The sequence below is a fragment of the Corylus avellana genome, chromosome 8 (assembly GCF_965113065.1).
Source record: "Corylus avellana chromosome 8, dhCorAvel1.hap1.2, whole genome shotgun sequence".
NCBI lineage: Eukaryota > Viridiplantae > Streptophyta > Magnoliopsida > Fagales > Betulaceae > Corylus > Corylus avellana.
In genome coordinates, this window is record NC_142497.1 from 17407812 (window position 1) to 17423509 (window position 15698).

Here is a 15698-nt window from a genome sequence, read left to right on the forward strand (position 1 = left end):
TCCGACGAACTCTCTGGGTGAAAATTCGTGCCTCTCTTTTCTATAATAATGTATATATATCAGTACATCAAATCTTAGACCTAGGCCCACTAAAAACACGTTTTTGGGCATAATAGGTACGGAGTGTTCGAACAGGTTAATGGGTTGTCTGGACAGGGCCTTACAGAGCAAAAATAGAGTTTCTGGAAAGCCTGTCCGGATAGCCTAGCACCGTGTTCGGACATGGCCTGCAGTGGGGAAAAACAGCATTTTGGAAATACTGTCGAGTCTTGATCAATAGCTTCGATCGATAGGCGTTTGTGGTCCGATTGAGCTGAAATTTTGCAGGGACGTTCATGACACATGAGTCTACATTATGAACGGTGAAGATTGGGTTCTGAGCATTTTATATCAGTGTTTGAGCCTATGAACAATAGTCTCTGCGTTTTAAAACTGAATTAAGCCAACACAAGATGTAATAATAAAGAATATACTTTACTTCATCAGAGCAAAAGTTGATAAACAACCTGTTTTGGGCCTGAGATGTACAACCAAATTGGACAAAAAGGAGATGAAAGAAAAGGGACAAAGTTGGACATTGAGCTTGGGCCAACGCACTCAACAATTTTCAAGTGACAAAGAACATTGCGTCTTTTATTTCTTCTACTTGCTTGTCCCGTAAGACTCTTCTTGTACTTGCCTTGTCCCTTGAGGATTATCATTGCTTTGTCCACAGAATCTACTATGGTAGTTCAGACCACCTCTTATCAAACCGAGGTTATTAATTCGAGTATCTCGGATTTTTTTTTTTTTTTTTTAAGTAATTGTATAATAAGACTTTGAGTCAATTCTCTAAAAATTTTTAATTTTAATTTTAATTTTTTAATTTTTTTTTTCGAAAATTTATTCTCTAGGCCAATCGAAATGACAATAAAATTTCTACCGTCAAAAGTTTTTAACAGCCGTTAATCCCAACCAAAATGCATCATTTCACCTCATTAAAATAACAGTTTTTTTTTTATTAATTTAATTTTAAAATTTAAATCTAAATTTTTTTTTTAAAAAAAAACTCTACAATGGAATTCGCTTTTTTGACGGTAGGAATTTTATTGTCATTTCGATTAATCTAGGAAGTAAATTTTTTTTTTTTTAAAAAAAAAAAACTTAAAAAGAATTTTTAAATTTTAATGAGTTGACTCAGGGACTTATTGTACAATTACTTTTTTTTTAGACATATCAAAAAAAGAATAAAACAAAAAAGGGATTATGATTGCTTTCATAAACTCTTCCATCTAATTGCTTACACTAATACATAAACACTACATTTCGGATAACGTCTTATCAAACAGAGGTAATTAGTTTGAATATCTTGTATTTTTTTTTTTTTAGACATCTCAAAAAAAGAAGAAAAAAAAGGGATTATGATTGCTTTCATAAACTCTTCCGTCAAATTGCTCACACTAATACATAAAAGAGTAATGTTATATTTACTTTCTACTTTTTCACACCAATTTCTATAATTTTTAGGTGACTTTTAAAATTAATATTGAATTAAAATTCAATAAAAATCTATCTCAAATTTAGTAATAATTTTAAAAACGAGTTAAGGCAATATAAAAATAAGTGTAAGAAAATAAGCGTATATCTAACATTATTCTTAGAATTTTCTTTTTCTCACTTTAATATAAAAAATATATCTTCACATAAATTTTATTTATAGAAGTTGATCCATTTTTACACGAGAATAAAAAGTATTATAGATAGATCAATTTCTATACAAAAGATAGATAATTTAAAATGGAAAGCCAAATCTCAATAAATGAAAGTGGAGAGTTTAAAATTTAATTTATCCAATAATTTTTTTGAATCATGTGATTTAATAATTGTTTGATTAATTTACAAAAAATAATAGTAATTTGTTTAAAATAATAATAATAATAATAATAATTGTTTGATTTTACTCGCAAATTGGGTCCGAACTTGGAAACGTAAATTACAGAACAATGTGCGGATGAGTCGCCCCTGAAGCCAACGGTCATTTCTCCACGAAACTCACCCGATCGCCCACGACGCCAAGGATGAGCGGGTCGCTCTCCGAGCCACCCCTTAACAAAAGCGTTGGCGAGATCCCAATCGAAATCGTGAGCGAAGAAGAAATGGCTCTCATTGAAGCTGCGTTATCCGCCGCTCGAACTTTCATCCCTGCAATTCGTTCACCTTTTGATTTTCACAGGAACGCGAGGTCTATTCAGTCAATCACTGTCCTGTCCAAGAGGAGCTGCTCGGGTCGGACCGTCCTGGACATCGAGGATTCGGGCGATTTTGCGAGCACCCAGAAGAAGGGCAAAGAGGCTGAGCCCTTGTTGCATCAGTTTAGGAGGAAGAAGGGCTTGTCTGTCACTGATATCACTGGCACGGTATTGAATATTTTCTCATAATGGGACTGGGTTGTTTGTTGCTTTTTGTTGAAGTTTTAAGTTTTGCTTTGAATGTGAGAGATTTTCCGGTCTGTGAAATGGGTTGGAATGGTTTGTGCTAGAATTTTAAGTTTAACTGTTTTCTTTTGAAGATTTTGTGGTGATGAATGCTAGAGATTGGAATGTGTGTGCACGTAGGTTCGTTTATTTACAGACAAATGATATTTAGTACTCTGCAAACGACTGGTATACAACTGGATAAAGTGAAGTAAAAATTAGTTTTTGATTTGGCTTTTTTACAAATTCTTGTATGTCCAAAGGCTGAAATTAAGAAACTTTTGAAATTAAATGAATGAAATAGAAATAATATTAGCTACAGTACGTATACATGTAGAGTGTATTGGACTAAAATAGTATACATGCATATTGTATTCATTCTTATGATTTTTTTTTTTTGGATGAATATTCTTATAATTTTATCAATTTGGTGTTTGTAAATCATTTGTTCGGACACATTCTACATATAAAATACCTTGAAGGTCATTCAACTTACTTCTATGTTGCCCCTTTTGTAACTGCGAACAGATGTTTTGTAACTTATTGAAACCAAAACATATCATCTCACATTGGTTCTTATTGCATGTTAACAATAGGAATGGTGCGAAAAACAAATGGAGTTTGTTCTCCTCCGTGGCAAGCGTAAAACTAATAAAGCTATGAAAGCAGGTAGTGCTCGGCACACAAAACTTGAAGAAGAGGTACACTTTTAAACTCATGATATATATAACTAATGCCGCATTTTACATGCATGCCTCTTGTTTCCATGAACTCATAACTCCCCAAGTCCAAAATGGATTGTTTTTCTGGTAAATTTGGTATAATTCATCAACTTCTCGAACTTAAATAATGTGGCAGACATATTTGGCTTAAATGCCGTTGCATGAAATTAAGAAACCGTTGAAATGAAGTGAAAGAAATAGAAATAATATTAGCTACAATACGTATACATGCACACTGTATAGTACTAAAATAGTCTCCATGCATACTGTATTCATTCTTATAATTTCATCAATTTGGTGTTTGGAAATCATTTTTTGGTACACATTCTACATATAATCCCTTGAAGGTCATTATACTTACTTACCTCTATGTTTTCTGTGCATATTTGTAACTGCAAACAAATGTTTTGATTAGTCACCTTCCATGTCTTTCTTATGCTCACTGTGTACAATCCATCTCAATTGTATATTTGGCAGGTTGTGAGAAAAGTAAAAGTTTGTGTCAAATCTAAAGAAGACGCATGGGCTCTGAAGCTTCTGAATTTTATAATTGGTGCTAATCAATTACTGTTTGAAGGATTGACTCGTGAGCTGCCACTGTAAGCGTTAGAATATTAAATTGAATTATTAAATTCATTTTCTTCTGTCCGTTTAAATTTTTGGAATAACTAGTGATTTAATATAGTTTTAGAGCATAAATCCTGAGTTTGAACTATGACTCCATAGTTTACCCCCCATTTTAATTAAAATATTCCATGTGTTTTCTAGTCCCACACGCGAGGAAGAGTGTTAAAATATTAAATTAATGATTAAATTCACTCTCTCCTATTAGCTTAACCTTTTGCAATAATTGATGATTTAATAGCAAGTTCAATCATATTTGGGATTTGGCTATCTCCTAACTCAATTCTGGCTTGTCATGGTTTTGGCTAGCTCTTAATGACCACATGGCAATGATTTTTATGCACTTGCTAGTGGCTCATTGTATAATTTTGAAGTACATTGTGTTTTATTTCAGTTAAATGTTACTTTGTTCTTGGTGCAGGATTTAGTTTGGAAAAATTAGTTGGATTTAGAATTTAGCTTTTTCCATATTACTGGTTATCATATCCTGATTAAGCAATTTATAGCTTCTTAAATAGATAAGTTATTGCATAGCATACGATAACTACATCATAGTTCTATGTGAATGATGAGCAGATACCTTGAGAACAGTTTATATGGGTTGGAAATGAGTCCCAGTCCCAGCTTGAAAAGAGTGTGCTGTGCAATAGATTTGATTATTTAGTACTTAGCGTTTTACCAAAGTCATTTGTATTGTCCCAATTGTATAATGTGTTGGATATACTGAAATCAGTATGAATAACAAAACATGGAAAGTTTATAAAATGCTTAGTATAGAGAAAGTGCCTCTACACATGCAATAGAATGCTTTTCTAAAAATTGATAAGAAATAATATATATTGGTGTTTCTGTCAGAGGGTATCTTGTTCCTTTATATTTTTGCATCTGTCTCTCTCATATATGGATGGAATTCGGACAACTGATCTTAATATTTTTTTCCCCCTTGCTGATGGACTATAGTTGCTTATGAAATCAGAATAGGCTTCGCAGAAGGTATATGGATGGTGGGAGTGATTGATGAGATCCGAATGCCTGCAACTGAAACTGATAGAAACCCAATGTTAGTTGACACAAAGACTCGTGTTCGAGACACTCTTCCTGCTGAACCACAAAGAAGGAATGGAAGGTATGCATAGATGAAGAATTGTTAACTAATGCATCAGAATAAAGTTTTGACATCCACTTATATTTTGGCAGGCTTCAACTAATGTGCTACAAGTATATGTGGGACAATTTAGTTGCTGACCATTTCCCCTCCCAACAGTTTTTTGATTTTTTTACCTTGAATCCTCATTCTGTCTTATCTGAAGATATCAGGGAAAGAATCGCTGACTCAGGGTTCCCGGTAGAGGTAAGGACTCTATTTCTCTCTTAAATCATTAATTAAATAGTTTGAGACATAGTGTGAGATGTTCCCATCATCATAATGCTCGTTTCCTTGGTTCTCCAAGTAAGAAAAACAAGTCCTCCTTAAATTTTTTTGGCGATAGTTGTACGTGTTATTGATAATACTTTTAACAATGTGAGAGGAGCTTCTTTTCATCAGTGGTTTGACTTGTTTTTTATAATTTGCATGAATCTCTACATAGTTGTGAAAACGTGAATAATATAGCATTAGAGAGTTTTCAGATAATTAAGAACTCCATCCATGCTTTTATATTATATCTTTTTTACTTTGGCCGTGCAGACCCTTGATGACATGGTGAGATTATACCGAAATACATTTAGCATGCTGCCCCCTGCTCATGACCAGCTTTTGTTGAGGTGAGAAGAAAATTTATACTTTTCTTCCCTATGTAAATTGGTTGCTTGTTAGGTATTTCCTGTGTACTTTGGTTTCACCCTTTCGCTTTTTAATAAATTTTGATTACTTGAAAAAAAAAAAAAAGTTTACTCCACTCTGGCTGATATTGGTATGTTCGTGCCTCAACTATAGCTATCTTCTTCATGAATAAAGGTGGAGCCACTATTAGCAAACTCCTACTGGGAAGTGGGTTGTTGAGCATTATGAAAATTTCCTTCTTTTCTGGAATATATTTGGTGACAATATTAATCAGTTGCTTCTAGCAAGACATTTACCCGGTTGCTTTTCAAGCAGGTATGAGTTCCAAAAAGATAATTCATTGCTTGGCGAAGATCAATTTGCATTTGACTCAGATTTGCTCAAGAATCAACTTCAGGGTTGTCTTGAGTTCTGGCTAGGGGATCGAGAAGCCCGTTACACTCCAGAAGAAGAGCGTTGGAAATGCAGGTTCTGTCAGTTTGCTTCTATCTGTCCTGCAAACACTGATCCTGATATGACTCCAAACCATACAAACACTTAGGAAAATAGTAAACTCAGTGAGCAAAACATCCCACCTTCCTGCAAAGAAGCATATATTTTTTGTTGAAGCTTTCTTTGCGGTGTGTTGCTGACCTGAAGAACATGAGTGGATTTGTCGTTGGGGATGTGCAATGATTATATATGTATCATCTACGCACAAATTGCATTTGCTGTAGGCTATGATGATTCTTTGCTGTAAATTTGATTTGTTGTCATACTAAATTCATTCTGTAGAAATATGTATATCAACCCTGGAATATGTGTTCTTGTTGGTGTGCGTTTGTGTTGCTAAAAGTTTGGCAAGTACTTGGACAACCTCTACAAATATGAGGTTTGGCATTGGTGTTGTAAATATGTGCGGTAGTTTTTCAATGGATTATATTTAATTTTAGGAGAAACTTCACCGAAGACCCCTGAACTTCCACCCAATTTAATAAATCTCTCATAAATTTCAAAATCTCTCAATTTACTCCCTTAAACTTTCAACTGCTCTCAATTTGAACTCCTCCGTCAGATTTTAAACATTACATGACGTTTATTCTCCTGACTTTTGTATAAAATTTCAACTTTCAAAACATTTTTTTATTTTTTATTTTTAAAAAAATTAGGGATATTTTGGTCTTTTTTGTATTTTTTAATTGCTAAAATTGACGGAGGAGTCCAAATTGAGAACAATTGAAAGTTCAGTGGACTAAATTGAGAGATGTTAAAGTTTAGGGGGGATATTTCAAAACGGGTGAAAGTTCGGGGGTCTTCAGTGAAGTTTCTCTTTAATTTTAAATTTTTCATAAGAACGATAAATAAATTAAATTTGAACGGTCGAAGAAACTCCATCATTGATCTTTAGCTTATGTCAAGTGCCGTGCGCCAAAGTTGCAGGCCGGCTTATTTTAATTGTTTGTTTAGAGTATATTTTTTAATTTAAAGTAATTGTGTCATGTGTCGCATATAATTAGCATATGATGTGTCAAGTGAGTCATGTGGCATTAATTGATTAGTCCAATGTGACATGTCTTTAATTAATTTGACAATAAGTTAAAGGAAGGACCTATTTAAAATTATATATCATAAGAAACGTAAGAACTTGATTGTTAAAATTAAAAACTTATTAGTTTCTCCTTTGAAATTTTCACATCAATCTCTTATAAAAAGATTTTTGCTAGATGATAATCCCCTTCAATCCGATTGTAGGAAGTTGTGAGAGGCCTCTTCGATGTGGTTTATTTGTTGGGACAAGTATTTAGGAGAAATCCTATTTGAACAAAAACCCTATCAAAAACCTCTAACTGCCTTGTTCGATTGCAGAGATAGGAAAAATTGCCGGAACCTAGAAAATCCCTATCATGATATTGTATAAGATGAATTATATTGACAATGTGTATGTCATCAATACGTCTTGTTCTCACTGAATTAAAAGGAAAGCCAAACTGTGTAAGGAGAAGAATTCTCAATGGAGAGTAGTAGTCTGTTGGTGTTTTCTTAAGGGGGAAGACTCGCTTTATTTCCTACTTTGGTGAAGGTGACATCTTTGCTTTAAAGATGATAAAAAAGAAAAAGAGAGTAAGAAAAAGTCTAGAGAGAGAGGCCTTGCTTTCTCTGTAGAACTCTCCTTTTCTTTTCTTCCAAGTAACACCAAGAAAGAAATCACAAAGAAGATCTTCCTTTCTCCCCTTCCCCAGTAGTAGTGCTCGGTGTCTTTTTTGTAGTTTTTTTCGGTCTCCGTTTCTGGCAGGTTTGCTTTAGATCTAGTTTCTAGATCTATATCTAGTTTCTTCTACCATAGATTTGATCGTCTTCATCAGCCAAGGCATGTCTTCCTAGAGATGTCTACGTTGCGGTGCTCCTGCGCTACTGGCTACTGCTTGTGGGAATTTTTTTGTTTGTTGAGTTTTTATTCTTTTTATCCTGACCTGCGGGTTGATGATGGAATTGTCTCCTGACATTTAGGTCGAGGAGGAGTAGCTTGGTGTGGGGGTTTATCTCTCACGGCCGAATTTTTAATTTTTTTGTTGCTTTGAATTTTGGTTTTTGTATTTGAGATACCTATATCATAGATTTAGTTTGCACGAAACACATATGTTCCTTAACTCTAATTGTATATAGAGTCATTTATATGACTTTGTAACCTCATACCATTTGCTTATGAATTTTCAGTTTGTGTTATAAGAGCTTTATGCTCTTGATATTTCATCAATGAAAGTTACAGATTTTTGTTAAAAAAAAAAAAGAAAAAAAAGAAAAACTTAAAAAAAAAAAAAAAGATGGCATGTTAGGACTAAAGCAGGTTCGGAAGGAACCATGTTGTTCCTAAAGTAGCAGGAATCTACAAAAGTAACATTTGTAGAATGAGTAGAAATTTTTGGCAGCCTGGGGTTCATCCCAACGTATGCCAAATCTGACGTGGCTAATTTTTTTTTTTTTTTTTTGAAGAAAGATATTAAAAGAAAATTTAAATTTGAAGTATTAGCACTAAATTTGAGGTATTAGCACCAAATTTAGGATGATCGAATCCCGGATGATACAATCCCTAAAGGGTTAATTTTTCACCCCTAAATTTTAGTTTTGAATCTAAAAACAAGTTTTAAGACATTAAAAATTAAATATTAACTCATAAAAATTTAACTAACAAAAAAATAAAAAAAAATTGACAAAATTTATTTTTTATTTTTTTTAATATATGTCCTACGCTAGGCTGTCTTTTGGCAGCCGCATAGTAAGACTCTAGTAGAATAGATTAGATTTTTATAGACAAATTATCTTATCTATGACTTTTGTAGAAATGACCGTTTCAAACCTATAGACAAATTATCTTAACTATGACTTTTATACATCCTACTTAAAAGTAGGTCAATTTTTTAAAATTATGTAACATTTGAATAATACTATCTATTAAAAATGTGATAGATTATTAATAAGAACCGAGTATATTTTCATTCGGTTCTTTGCACTTTATGTTATAAAAGAGTTTTGAGCCAAAACCCGTCTTTTTAATTTTTTGAAAAAAATAATTCTTTTTAACTCGTATTTAAGTAACATCACATATTTATTTTATTTTTTAGGTTGTTTAATATAAATAATAATTTTTAAATTTACAATTTTTTATTTTTTTAATTTTAAATTGAATGCAATCGTATCACAAGACAACCCACGCTGCAACGGTCTACAGGTCAGAAAGCTTGGATCAAAAGCTAAATGTTAAAAAGATTCCAAACAAAAGATTCAGCAATGGTTCGTTCCTTAAGGTTGGGGTTTGGCGAGGCGACTGTAAATTGTAACGGTCATTTCTCCATGCGCGAGTCTTACCTGATTACCCGAAAATGAACGAGTCAACTCTCCGCAAGTCATTCTCCAAGTTATCCCTCAACAATTGTGGTGTCGACATTCAAACGGAGTTCATGAGCGAGGAAGAAATGGCTTCCAATGAAGCTGCCTTAGCGGCCGCCACGGCCACTCCCTCTTCCTCTGCGACTACTCCGGCAACTCGTTCACCCTCTCAGTTCCAGAGAAAAGCGAGGTCTACCCATTCAATCATTTCCCTCCCTTCCAAGGCCAAGAGGAGGTTGTCGTTTTGTGCGGAATCCGACATAGAAGATCTAGGCTGTCTTAGGAGTGCCCAGAAGAAGAGTAGAGTGACAGAGTCGTTTTTTCATCGATTTCGGAGCAAGACTGGATTATATGTCAGTGATGTTACCTCCACGGTACGATTTTTTTTTTTTTTTTTGCTTTCTTTTTGGGTTTTGGCAAATGGGTGTGATTTAGTTGAAGATTTCCATGTTTGAATGTGGTTTGAAGTTTTCAGAAATGGTGATGAACACTACATAGACTCAGAGATCGAGACTGATGAATATGTATTAATTTATGACTTTGCTTGTTAACGCTGATTAAGAGCCATAACAATCTCAACGTTGTGACTGTTTTTGGTAAAATGTTAGCATAAGATAACTTGGAGAAGGCCCAAAATTAATATTGCTTTCAAATGGTTGCTTTTTCTTTGCTATAGTGTGAAATTCATGTTCACTGACACCGTGCTCTCTCTAGTTTCTTGCTGGAGAGGTTACTTGTTATGTGCCCAAAAAGAAAAAGAAAAAAGCTGAGCACTATGAAATTATCATAATTAAGTTGCCATTAATGGTGATAGTCTTGGGTTGTATGCACCTCCAAGGGCCAACGGGAGTGGTCCGGCCACCCCCTATTGGCTAAAATGGGGTGAGCAGTCACCATTTTTTTTTTTATTAATTTATTTTTTATTTTTTTTATTAGTGAGACAGGTATCCCATTTATAACTTTAAAATTTTTTTTTAAAAATCCTAACCATGAACTGAATACTTTCCGGTCCAAAATGGATTGGAAATGATTCGGATCCAGGTACAAAGTTAATGTCAAGCTTAATATGTTGCATTTTGTTATAGGAAATTCTCTAATGTGAATTTCATTATCAAGCGATTTAGTCCGTTCAACTCGTCGAATTTGAAAACATCAAGCGATTTAGTTTTCTCACATTCATTCTCATTTCATGCTTACAATAGGAATGGTGCGAGAAACAAAAGGAGTTTGCTCTTCAGTTTCAAAAGCAAAAGACTGATGCTATGAGAAGAGGCAGAGCTCGCCATGCAATACTTGAAGAAGAGGTATGCATTTAAGCTCAATATTTCACATTTTCTTACTTTATTTTCCCTGGAAAAAAAAATTGCTGTAATATTCAACCAAATACAACATACAAAAGCTCAATATTTCCCATTTTGGTCAGCAAACTGATCCTGATCCTGTTTCGATCTGTTTCTGGGCAGGTTGTGAAAAAAGTGGAACTTCAAGTCAGATCAGCTGAGGACGTATGGGCTGTGAGGCTTATGAATTTCATAATTCAAGCAAATCAATTATTATTTGAAGGATTAACTCGCGAGCTGCCATTGTAAGTTCAATCATTTGCGGCTGTCTCCTAATTCCATTTCTAGCTCCTCGTGGTTTAGGCATTAGCTTACATTTTACTATGTACCAATTCATTTACAAGTCATAAAAGTAGATTAAAGTTTTAATGTAAGAGAAGTTGTTTTGAAAGTGTCATTAGAATAGTCCTAATCAATTAGTGCTTTGATATGTAAAACCGGTAAGTAAACAAACGTTGAAATAGTTAATCCCGAGCTTTATTGTTTTTGCAATCAACCCCTCTAAAGTTTAAAATATCCCAATTTAGTATATTAAACTTTTTAAAAAGTTTGCAATGTTACCATTCCCGTTAGGTTTTGGGGTTAAATCCGACGGCAAATGGGTGGAACGACCTTTATACATCTATAAAAATTTATATGGGTAACTTCACTTTAAATTCCTGAATTACTACGCGATTTGACAAGCCCCCCTTCCGAACTTCAAAATATCTCAATTTGAACCCTTGAACTTTTAATTGTAGTCAATTTACCCCCTCCGTCAATTCTTTCCATTAAAACTCCTAAAAAGACAAAATTACCCTTCAATTTTCTTTTTATTAAAAAAAAATAGGAAAAAAAAAATTGAAAAAAAAGGGTCACAAGGTGGCCCAACGTGGGTGCCACCTTGTGATTTTTTTTTGTTTAGGGTTTAGGGGCCACCTTGTGATTTTTTTTTTTTTTTTTTAAAAAAAAATTTATTTGAAATTAAGGGTAAATTTGGAATTTTATAAAAAAGTCAGGGGTATAAACATCATTATCTCACTTTTAATGTTTAAAATCTGACGGAGAGGTTCAAATTGACTACAATTGAAAGTTCATGGGTTCAAATTGAGAGGTTTTGAAGTTCTGGGGGGCTTGTCAAATCGCGTGGTAATTCAGGGTGTAAAGTGAAGTTACTATAAAATCAAATATATTCTTGCCTTTGGCAAAGCTTATAGTGTTTTCTTTTTTGTACATTTTTCTTTATTACCTCTCTTTCCCTTGCCAATGGACTATACATCAGGATAGGCTTTGTGGAAGGTGTATGGATGGTGGGAATGATTGATGAGGTTCGGATGCTTTTAAATGAAGCTGATAGAAGTGCAATCTTAGTAGAGACAAAGACTCGTTGGAGTGAAACACCTCCTGCTGAACCACAGCAAAGAAATGGAAGGTATGCAAATTACAGTGGCTTTCCCCTTTCAAAGTGATTGAGATGAGCAACTGTTAGCTAATGCATCAACAAAATCATTACATGAACATTTTTCTATTGGCAGGCTTCAATTGATGTGCTACAAGTATTTGTGGGACAATTTAGTAGCTGATAAGTTCCCCTCTACACAGTTTTTCAATTTCTTTTCCTTGAATCGTTATTATATCTTGTCCGAAGAAATCTGGAAGAACAATACAAAGTCAGGGTTTCCTGGAAAGGTATAGATCCTCTCTGTCTTCAATTTCTAGTTACCCCAGTCTAGAAAGTAGGGTTTCCCTTTATTTGGTTTATTGTTATTGATTGATCATTTACTTTATTGGTAACTTCACTTTATGCCTCTGAATTACTACCCTATTTGAGAAACCTTCTTTTAAACTTTAAAACCTCTCAATTTGAACCCTCGAACTTTTAATTACAATCAATTTGAACTTTTCCATCAATTTTTGTTGTTAAAACCCTTAAAAAGACAAAATTACCCTTTAATTTTCTTTTTATTAAAAACAAATTGAAAAAAAAAGGTCACAAGGTGGCCTGTGGGTCACCTTGTGCTTTTTTTTTTTTTTTTTATATTTATTTATTTTTTTTATAATATACTTTTTAAAAAAATTTTAATTTGAAATTAAGGGTAAATTTGAAATTTTATAAAAAAAGTCAGGGGTATAAACGTCATTGTCTCACTTTTAACGTTTAAAATCTGATGGAGAGGTTCAAATTGACTGTAATTGAAAGTTCAAGTGTTTAAATTGAAAGATTTTAAAATTTGGGGGGTTTTTCAAATCGGGTGGTAATTCATGGGTTTAAAGTTTACCCCTTTACTTTATAGAGGCCTGTAAGGTATCCCAACACTTTTTCTCAAATTCTTTTTCTCAAATGATCTGAATGCCACATTCATTTAAGAAAAAAAAAAAAAAAACAATATAAATCTATTTATATATTGAATGGATCAGAGAATTTGGGAAAAAATATTGGGCTGTCTAGCATTATCCTTATTTTAATATATATATATATATATATATACCAAGAAAATGGGATGAATCTATACACAACAGAAAATTGGTGAGCAATACAAGAGTCAAAGGTAAAGGGTTTTGGATAATTACTGCACCAAGTCATGCATTCATTGTTTGTTCTTTTTTTGCTTTGGCTGTGCAGACCCTTGATGAAGTGTTGAGACATTTTAGACAAACATGCAGCATGCTGCCCCCTGCCCATGACCAGCTGTTATTGAGGTAATATAAGTACACAACAAATGTCGGAGATTTCTTTATAGAAGAGTGTTATACATAGTACTCTTAAATGTTTAGGTACAAATGCTCACTTGCAAAGTACATGTAGCATCTAATAGTGATTTTCACGGCCACATTAAGGGTCTGTTTAGGTCTGCGTTTGAGGGGCCTAAAAGTGCTGCTTTTAACACCTAAAAAATCCGTTTGAAGAAAAAGTACCCATTTGGTAAATAAATTAAAAGCGCTTTTAAGAGTTCAAAAAATCCATAACTAGCCAAAACACACTTTTGATAAAAGCTTAAAAATGAAGGATGATTTAGCTCATGAAACTACCTATGCATATATATTAGTTGGACTTGGAAATACACTTTAAAAGATTTTGATGGGACGATATGAGGGATCGGAGTTAATCCAATATGATACTTTTGACCATCAAATTTGGCTTACGTGCCTTAAAAAAACTATAAAAAAATTTTGTAATTTTTTTAACGGTCCTGATTTAATTTCAAATTTTTCATGAAACTGAATGAGTTATGATTCTCATGTAATCTAGTCTGTCTGGTTAGTTTTCCATTAAATGGTTTTAGAAAAAGAGAAACTCTTCAAGATTTCCACATTTCCATCATGACTGAAGTGGCAATGACACTTTTGAAACTATGGCTGCAATTATTGCCATATTGTTTGTGATTAGACGAACCATGATGATCCACACTAGCAAAACTCACTAACCATACTAAGGATTTAATTGTATAATCTCAACGAATGTTTCTTCATTGAAGAATTTCATAATGAAATGGAAAATAAAGAAAATAGCAGAAGAAAACAAAATGGAGACAAATAATTTTTGGGTGTTGGAGGAAGAACACAATAGAGCTACACTATATTCTTATTTATAGGAGAATTAGGGTAGGTAAAGATAAATCAAAATGATTTTATTAGAAAGAAACAAAGATATCATATATTCTAACATTGATTTGGTAAACTTGGAGCAGATATGAATTCCAAAAGGATAACAGAGTGCTTGGTGAAGATCATTGTCCATATGATTATGATTGGGTCAAGAGTGAAATTCATCGTTGTCTTGAGTTTTGGGTGGGAGGGCGGGAAGGGCATTGCACACCAGAGCGTTGGAAATGCAGGTTTTGTCAATTTGCTAAGTTCTGTCCCTCTCAACCCAAGCCTGCAAGCTCTACAGAAGCCAATCCAAATAGTACACCGAGATAGGAGAAAGCACTGAGCTCCTATGCTGTTGGTCTACGCTGACCAGAGCCATATGCCATTGGTCCTTTTTTCTGGGATATGGTACAATAGTCAATAGTGTATTATATCTATATCTATTATTTGTGCACCAAATGTATCTCTTACCATTTTATATTCGTTATATAGGAATGAGGGGTAAAGATGATTTATTGTTGTAAAATTTATTAGCAAATTGTAATTTTTTTTTTTTTAAAGATTATTACATTTCTCTTACAATTTATAGCTAATTGCAAGATACGAGGACTTCAAGCTCAAGGGGTCTAGCCTCTACATATTGCTTATAAAAATTGTTATTTGATGATTAGCCTTAGGGAAATTACATTACTTTTATAGAATAGAAAATAAGTGTAATCCTAGTACAACGATGAATGAATGAGTATAGAATGTTTTTCCTTTCAAAAAAAAAAAAAAAAAGTACAAAGATGAATGAGTAATCATAATCCTGGTAGCAAGAGGAATCCTACCATAGTAAGGAAATGACTTATTATTTAATAATAATAATAATAATAATAATAATAATAATAATTGAAGGGTTCCTAACATCTCATACTTTTAAAGACAACCTTGTCCTCAAGGTCGATGATTAATCAATTCAAGGAACCAGGGCGGAACCACCCATTGGCTTGGGGAATGAAATCCTCTCCATTTCCTTTGAAATGGAGAGGATCGGGTTAGTACAATTTAGGAGGAAAAATGGACTTTTCAATTGAAAAGTCCATTTTGCCCTCTTATTTTTGCCTAACCGGTTCAAGGAAATTGAGAGGATCCTTTTGGTTTTGGTTGGCTGGGCTAAAAGTTCTAGTTCCGCCTCTGCCAAGAAATTGGGCCTTTTGGGTCTCAAATGGCTCCTGGGTGACATCTTTTATAGTTTGAGAATGTATGTATATTGTGTCCCTATTTTTAGTAAGTTACACACCTTGTAAAACTTGAACCGTGACCTCACCCTTCACCTCCTTATGAAATGAAGGGAGCAAGT

General features: G+C 33.6%; 2 protein-coding genes across 2 annotated transcripts; both read left to right on the forward strand.

The window, feature by feature from the left end:
• The first annotated feature begins 1973 nt into the window (after positions 1-1973).
• On the forward strand, positions 1974-6450 carry LOC132163976 (exonuclease V, chloroplastic). The gene is made up of 7 exons (XM_059574368.2): positions 1974-2396; positions 3050-3154; positions 3653-3774; positions 4776-4925; positions 4997-5150; positions 5487-5563; positions 5898-6450. Exons 1-7 carry the CDS (start codon positions 2058-2060, stop codon positions 6121-6123), a joined length of 1173 nt encoding a protein of 390 aa, XP_059430351.2. The 5' UTR covers positions 1974-2057; the 3' UTR covers positions 6124-6450.
• A 2926-nt stretch (positions 6451-9376) lies between these two features.
• LOC132164596 (exonuclease V, chloroplastic-like) lies at positions 9377-14886 on the forward strand. Its single transcript, XM_088519265.1, has 7 exons — positions 9377-9820; positions 10649-10750; positions 10910-11031; positions 12048-12197; positions 12301-12454; positions 13389-13465; positions 14455-14886. Exons 1-7 carry the CDS (start codon positions 9440-9442, stop codon positions 14684-14686), a joined length of 1218 nt encoding a protein of 405 aa, XP_088375391.1. The 5' UTR covers positions 9377-9439; the 3' UTR covers positions 14687-14886.
• The last annotated feature ends 812 nt before the right edge of the window (positions 14887-15698 follow it).

Bases quoted from the DNA above. Each gene is read 5' to 3' on its own strand.
- LOC132164596 (XM_088519265.1), top strand. From the start codon at position 9,440: ATGAACGAGTCAACTCTCCGCAAGTCATTCTCCAAGTTATCCCTCAAC. The intron at 9,821-10,648 runs GTACGATTTTTT...TGCTTACAATAG, and splicing joins TCAGTGATGTTACCTCCACG to GAATGGTGCGAGAAACAAAA. The intron at 12,455-13,388 runs GTATAGATCCTC...TTGGCTGTGCAG, and splicing joins AGTCAGGGTTTCCTGGAAAG to ACCCTTGATGAAGTGTTGAG.
- LOC132163976 (XM_059574368.2), top strand. From the start codon at position 2,058: ATGAGCGGGTCGCTCTCCGAGCCACCCCTTAACAAAAGCGTTGGCGAG. The intron at 3,155-3,652 runs GTACACTTTTAA...TATATTTGGCAG, and splicing joins ACACAAAACTTGAAGAAGAG to GTTGTGAGAAAAGTAAAAGT. The intron at 5,564-5,897 runs GTGAGAAGAAAA...CTTTTCAAGCAG, and splicing joins CATGACCAGCTTTTGTTGAG to GTATGAGTTCCAAAAAGATA.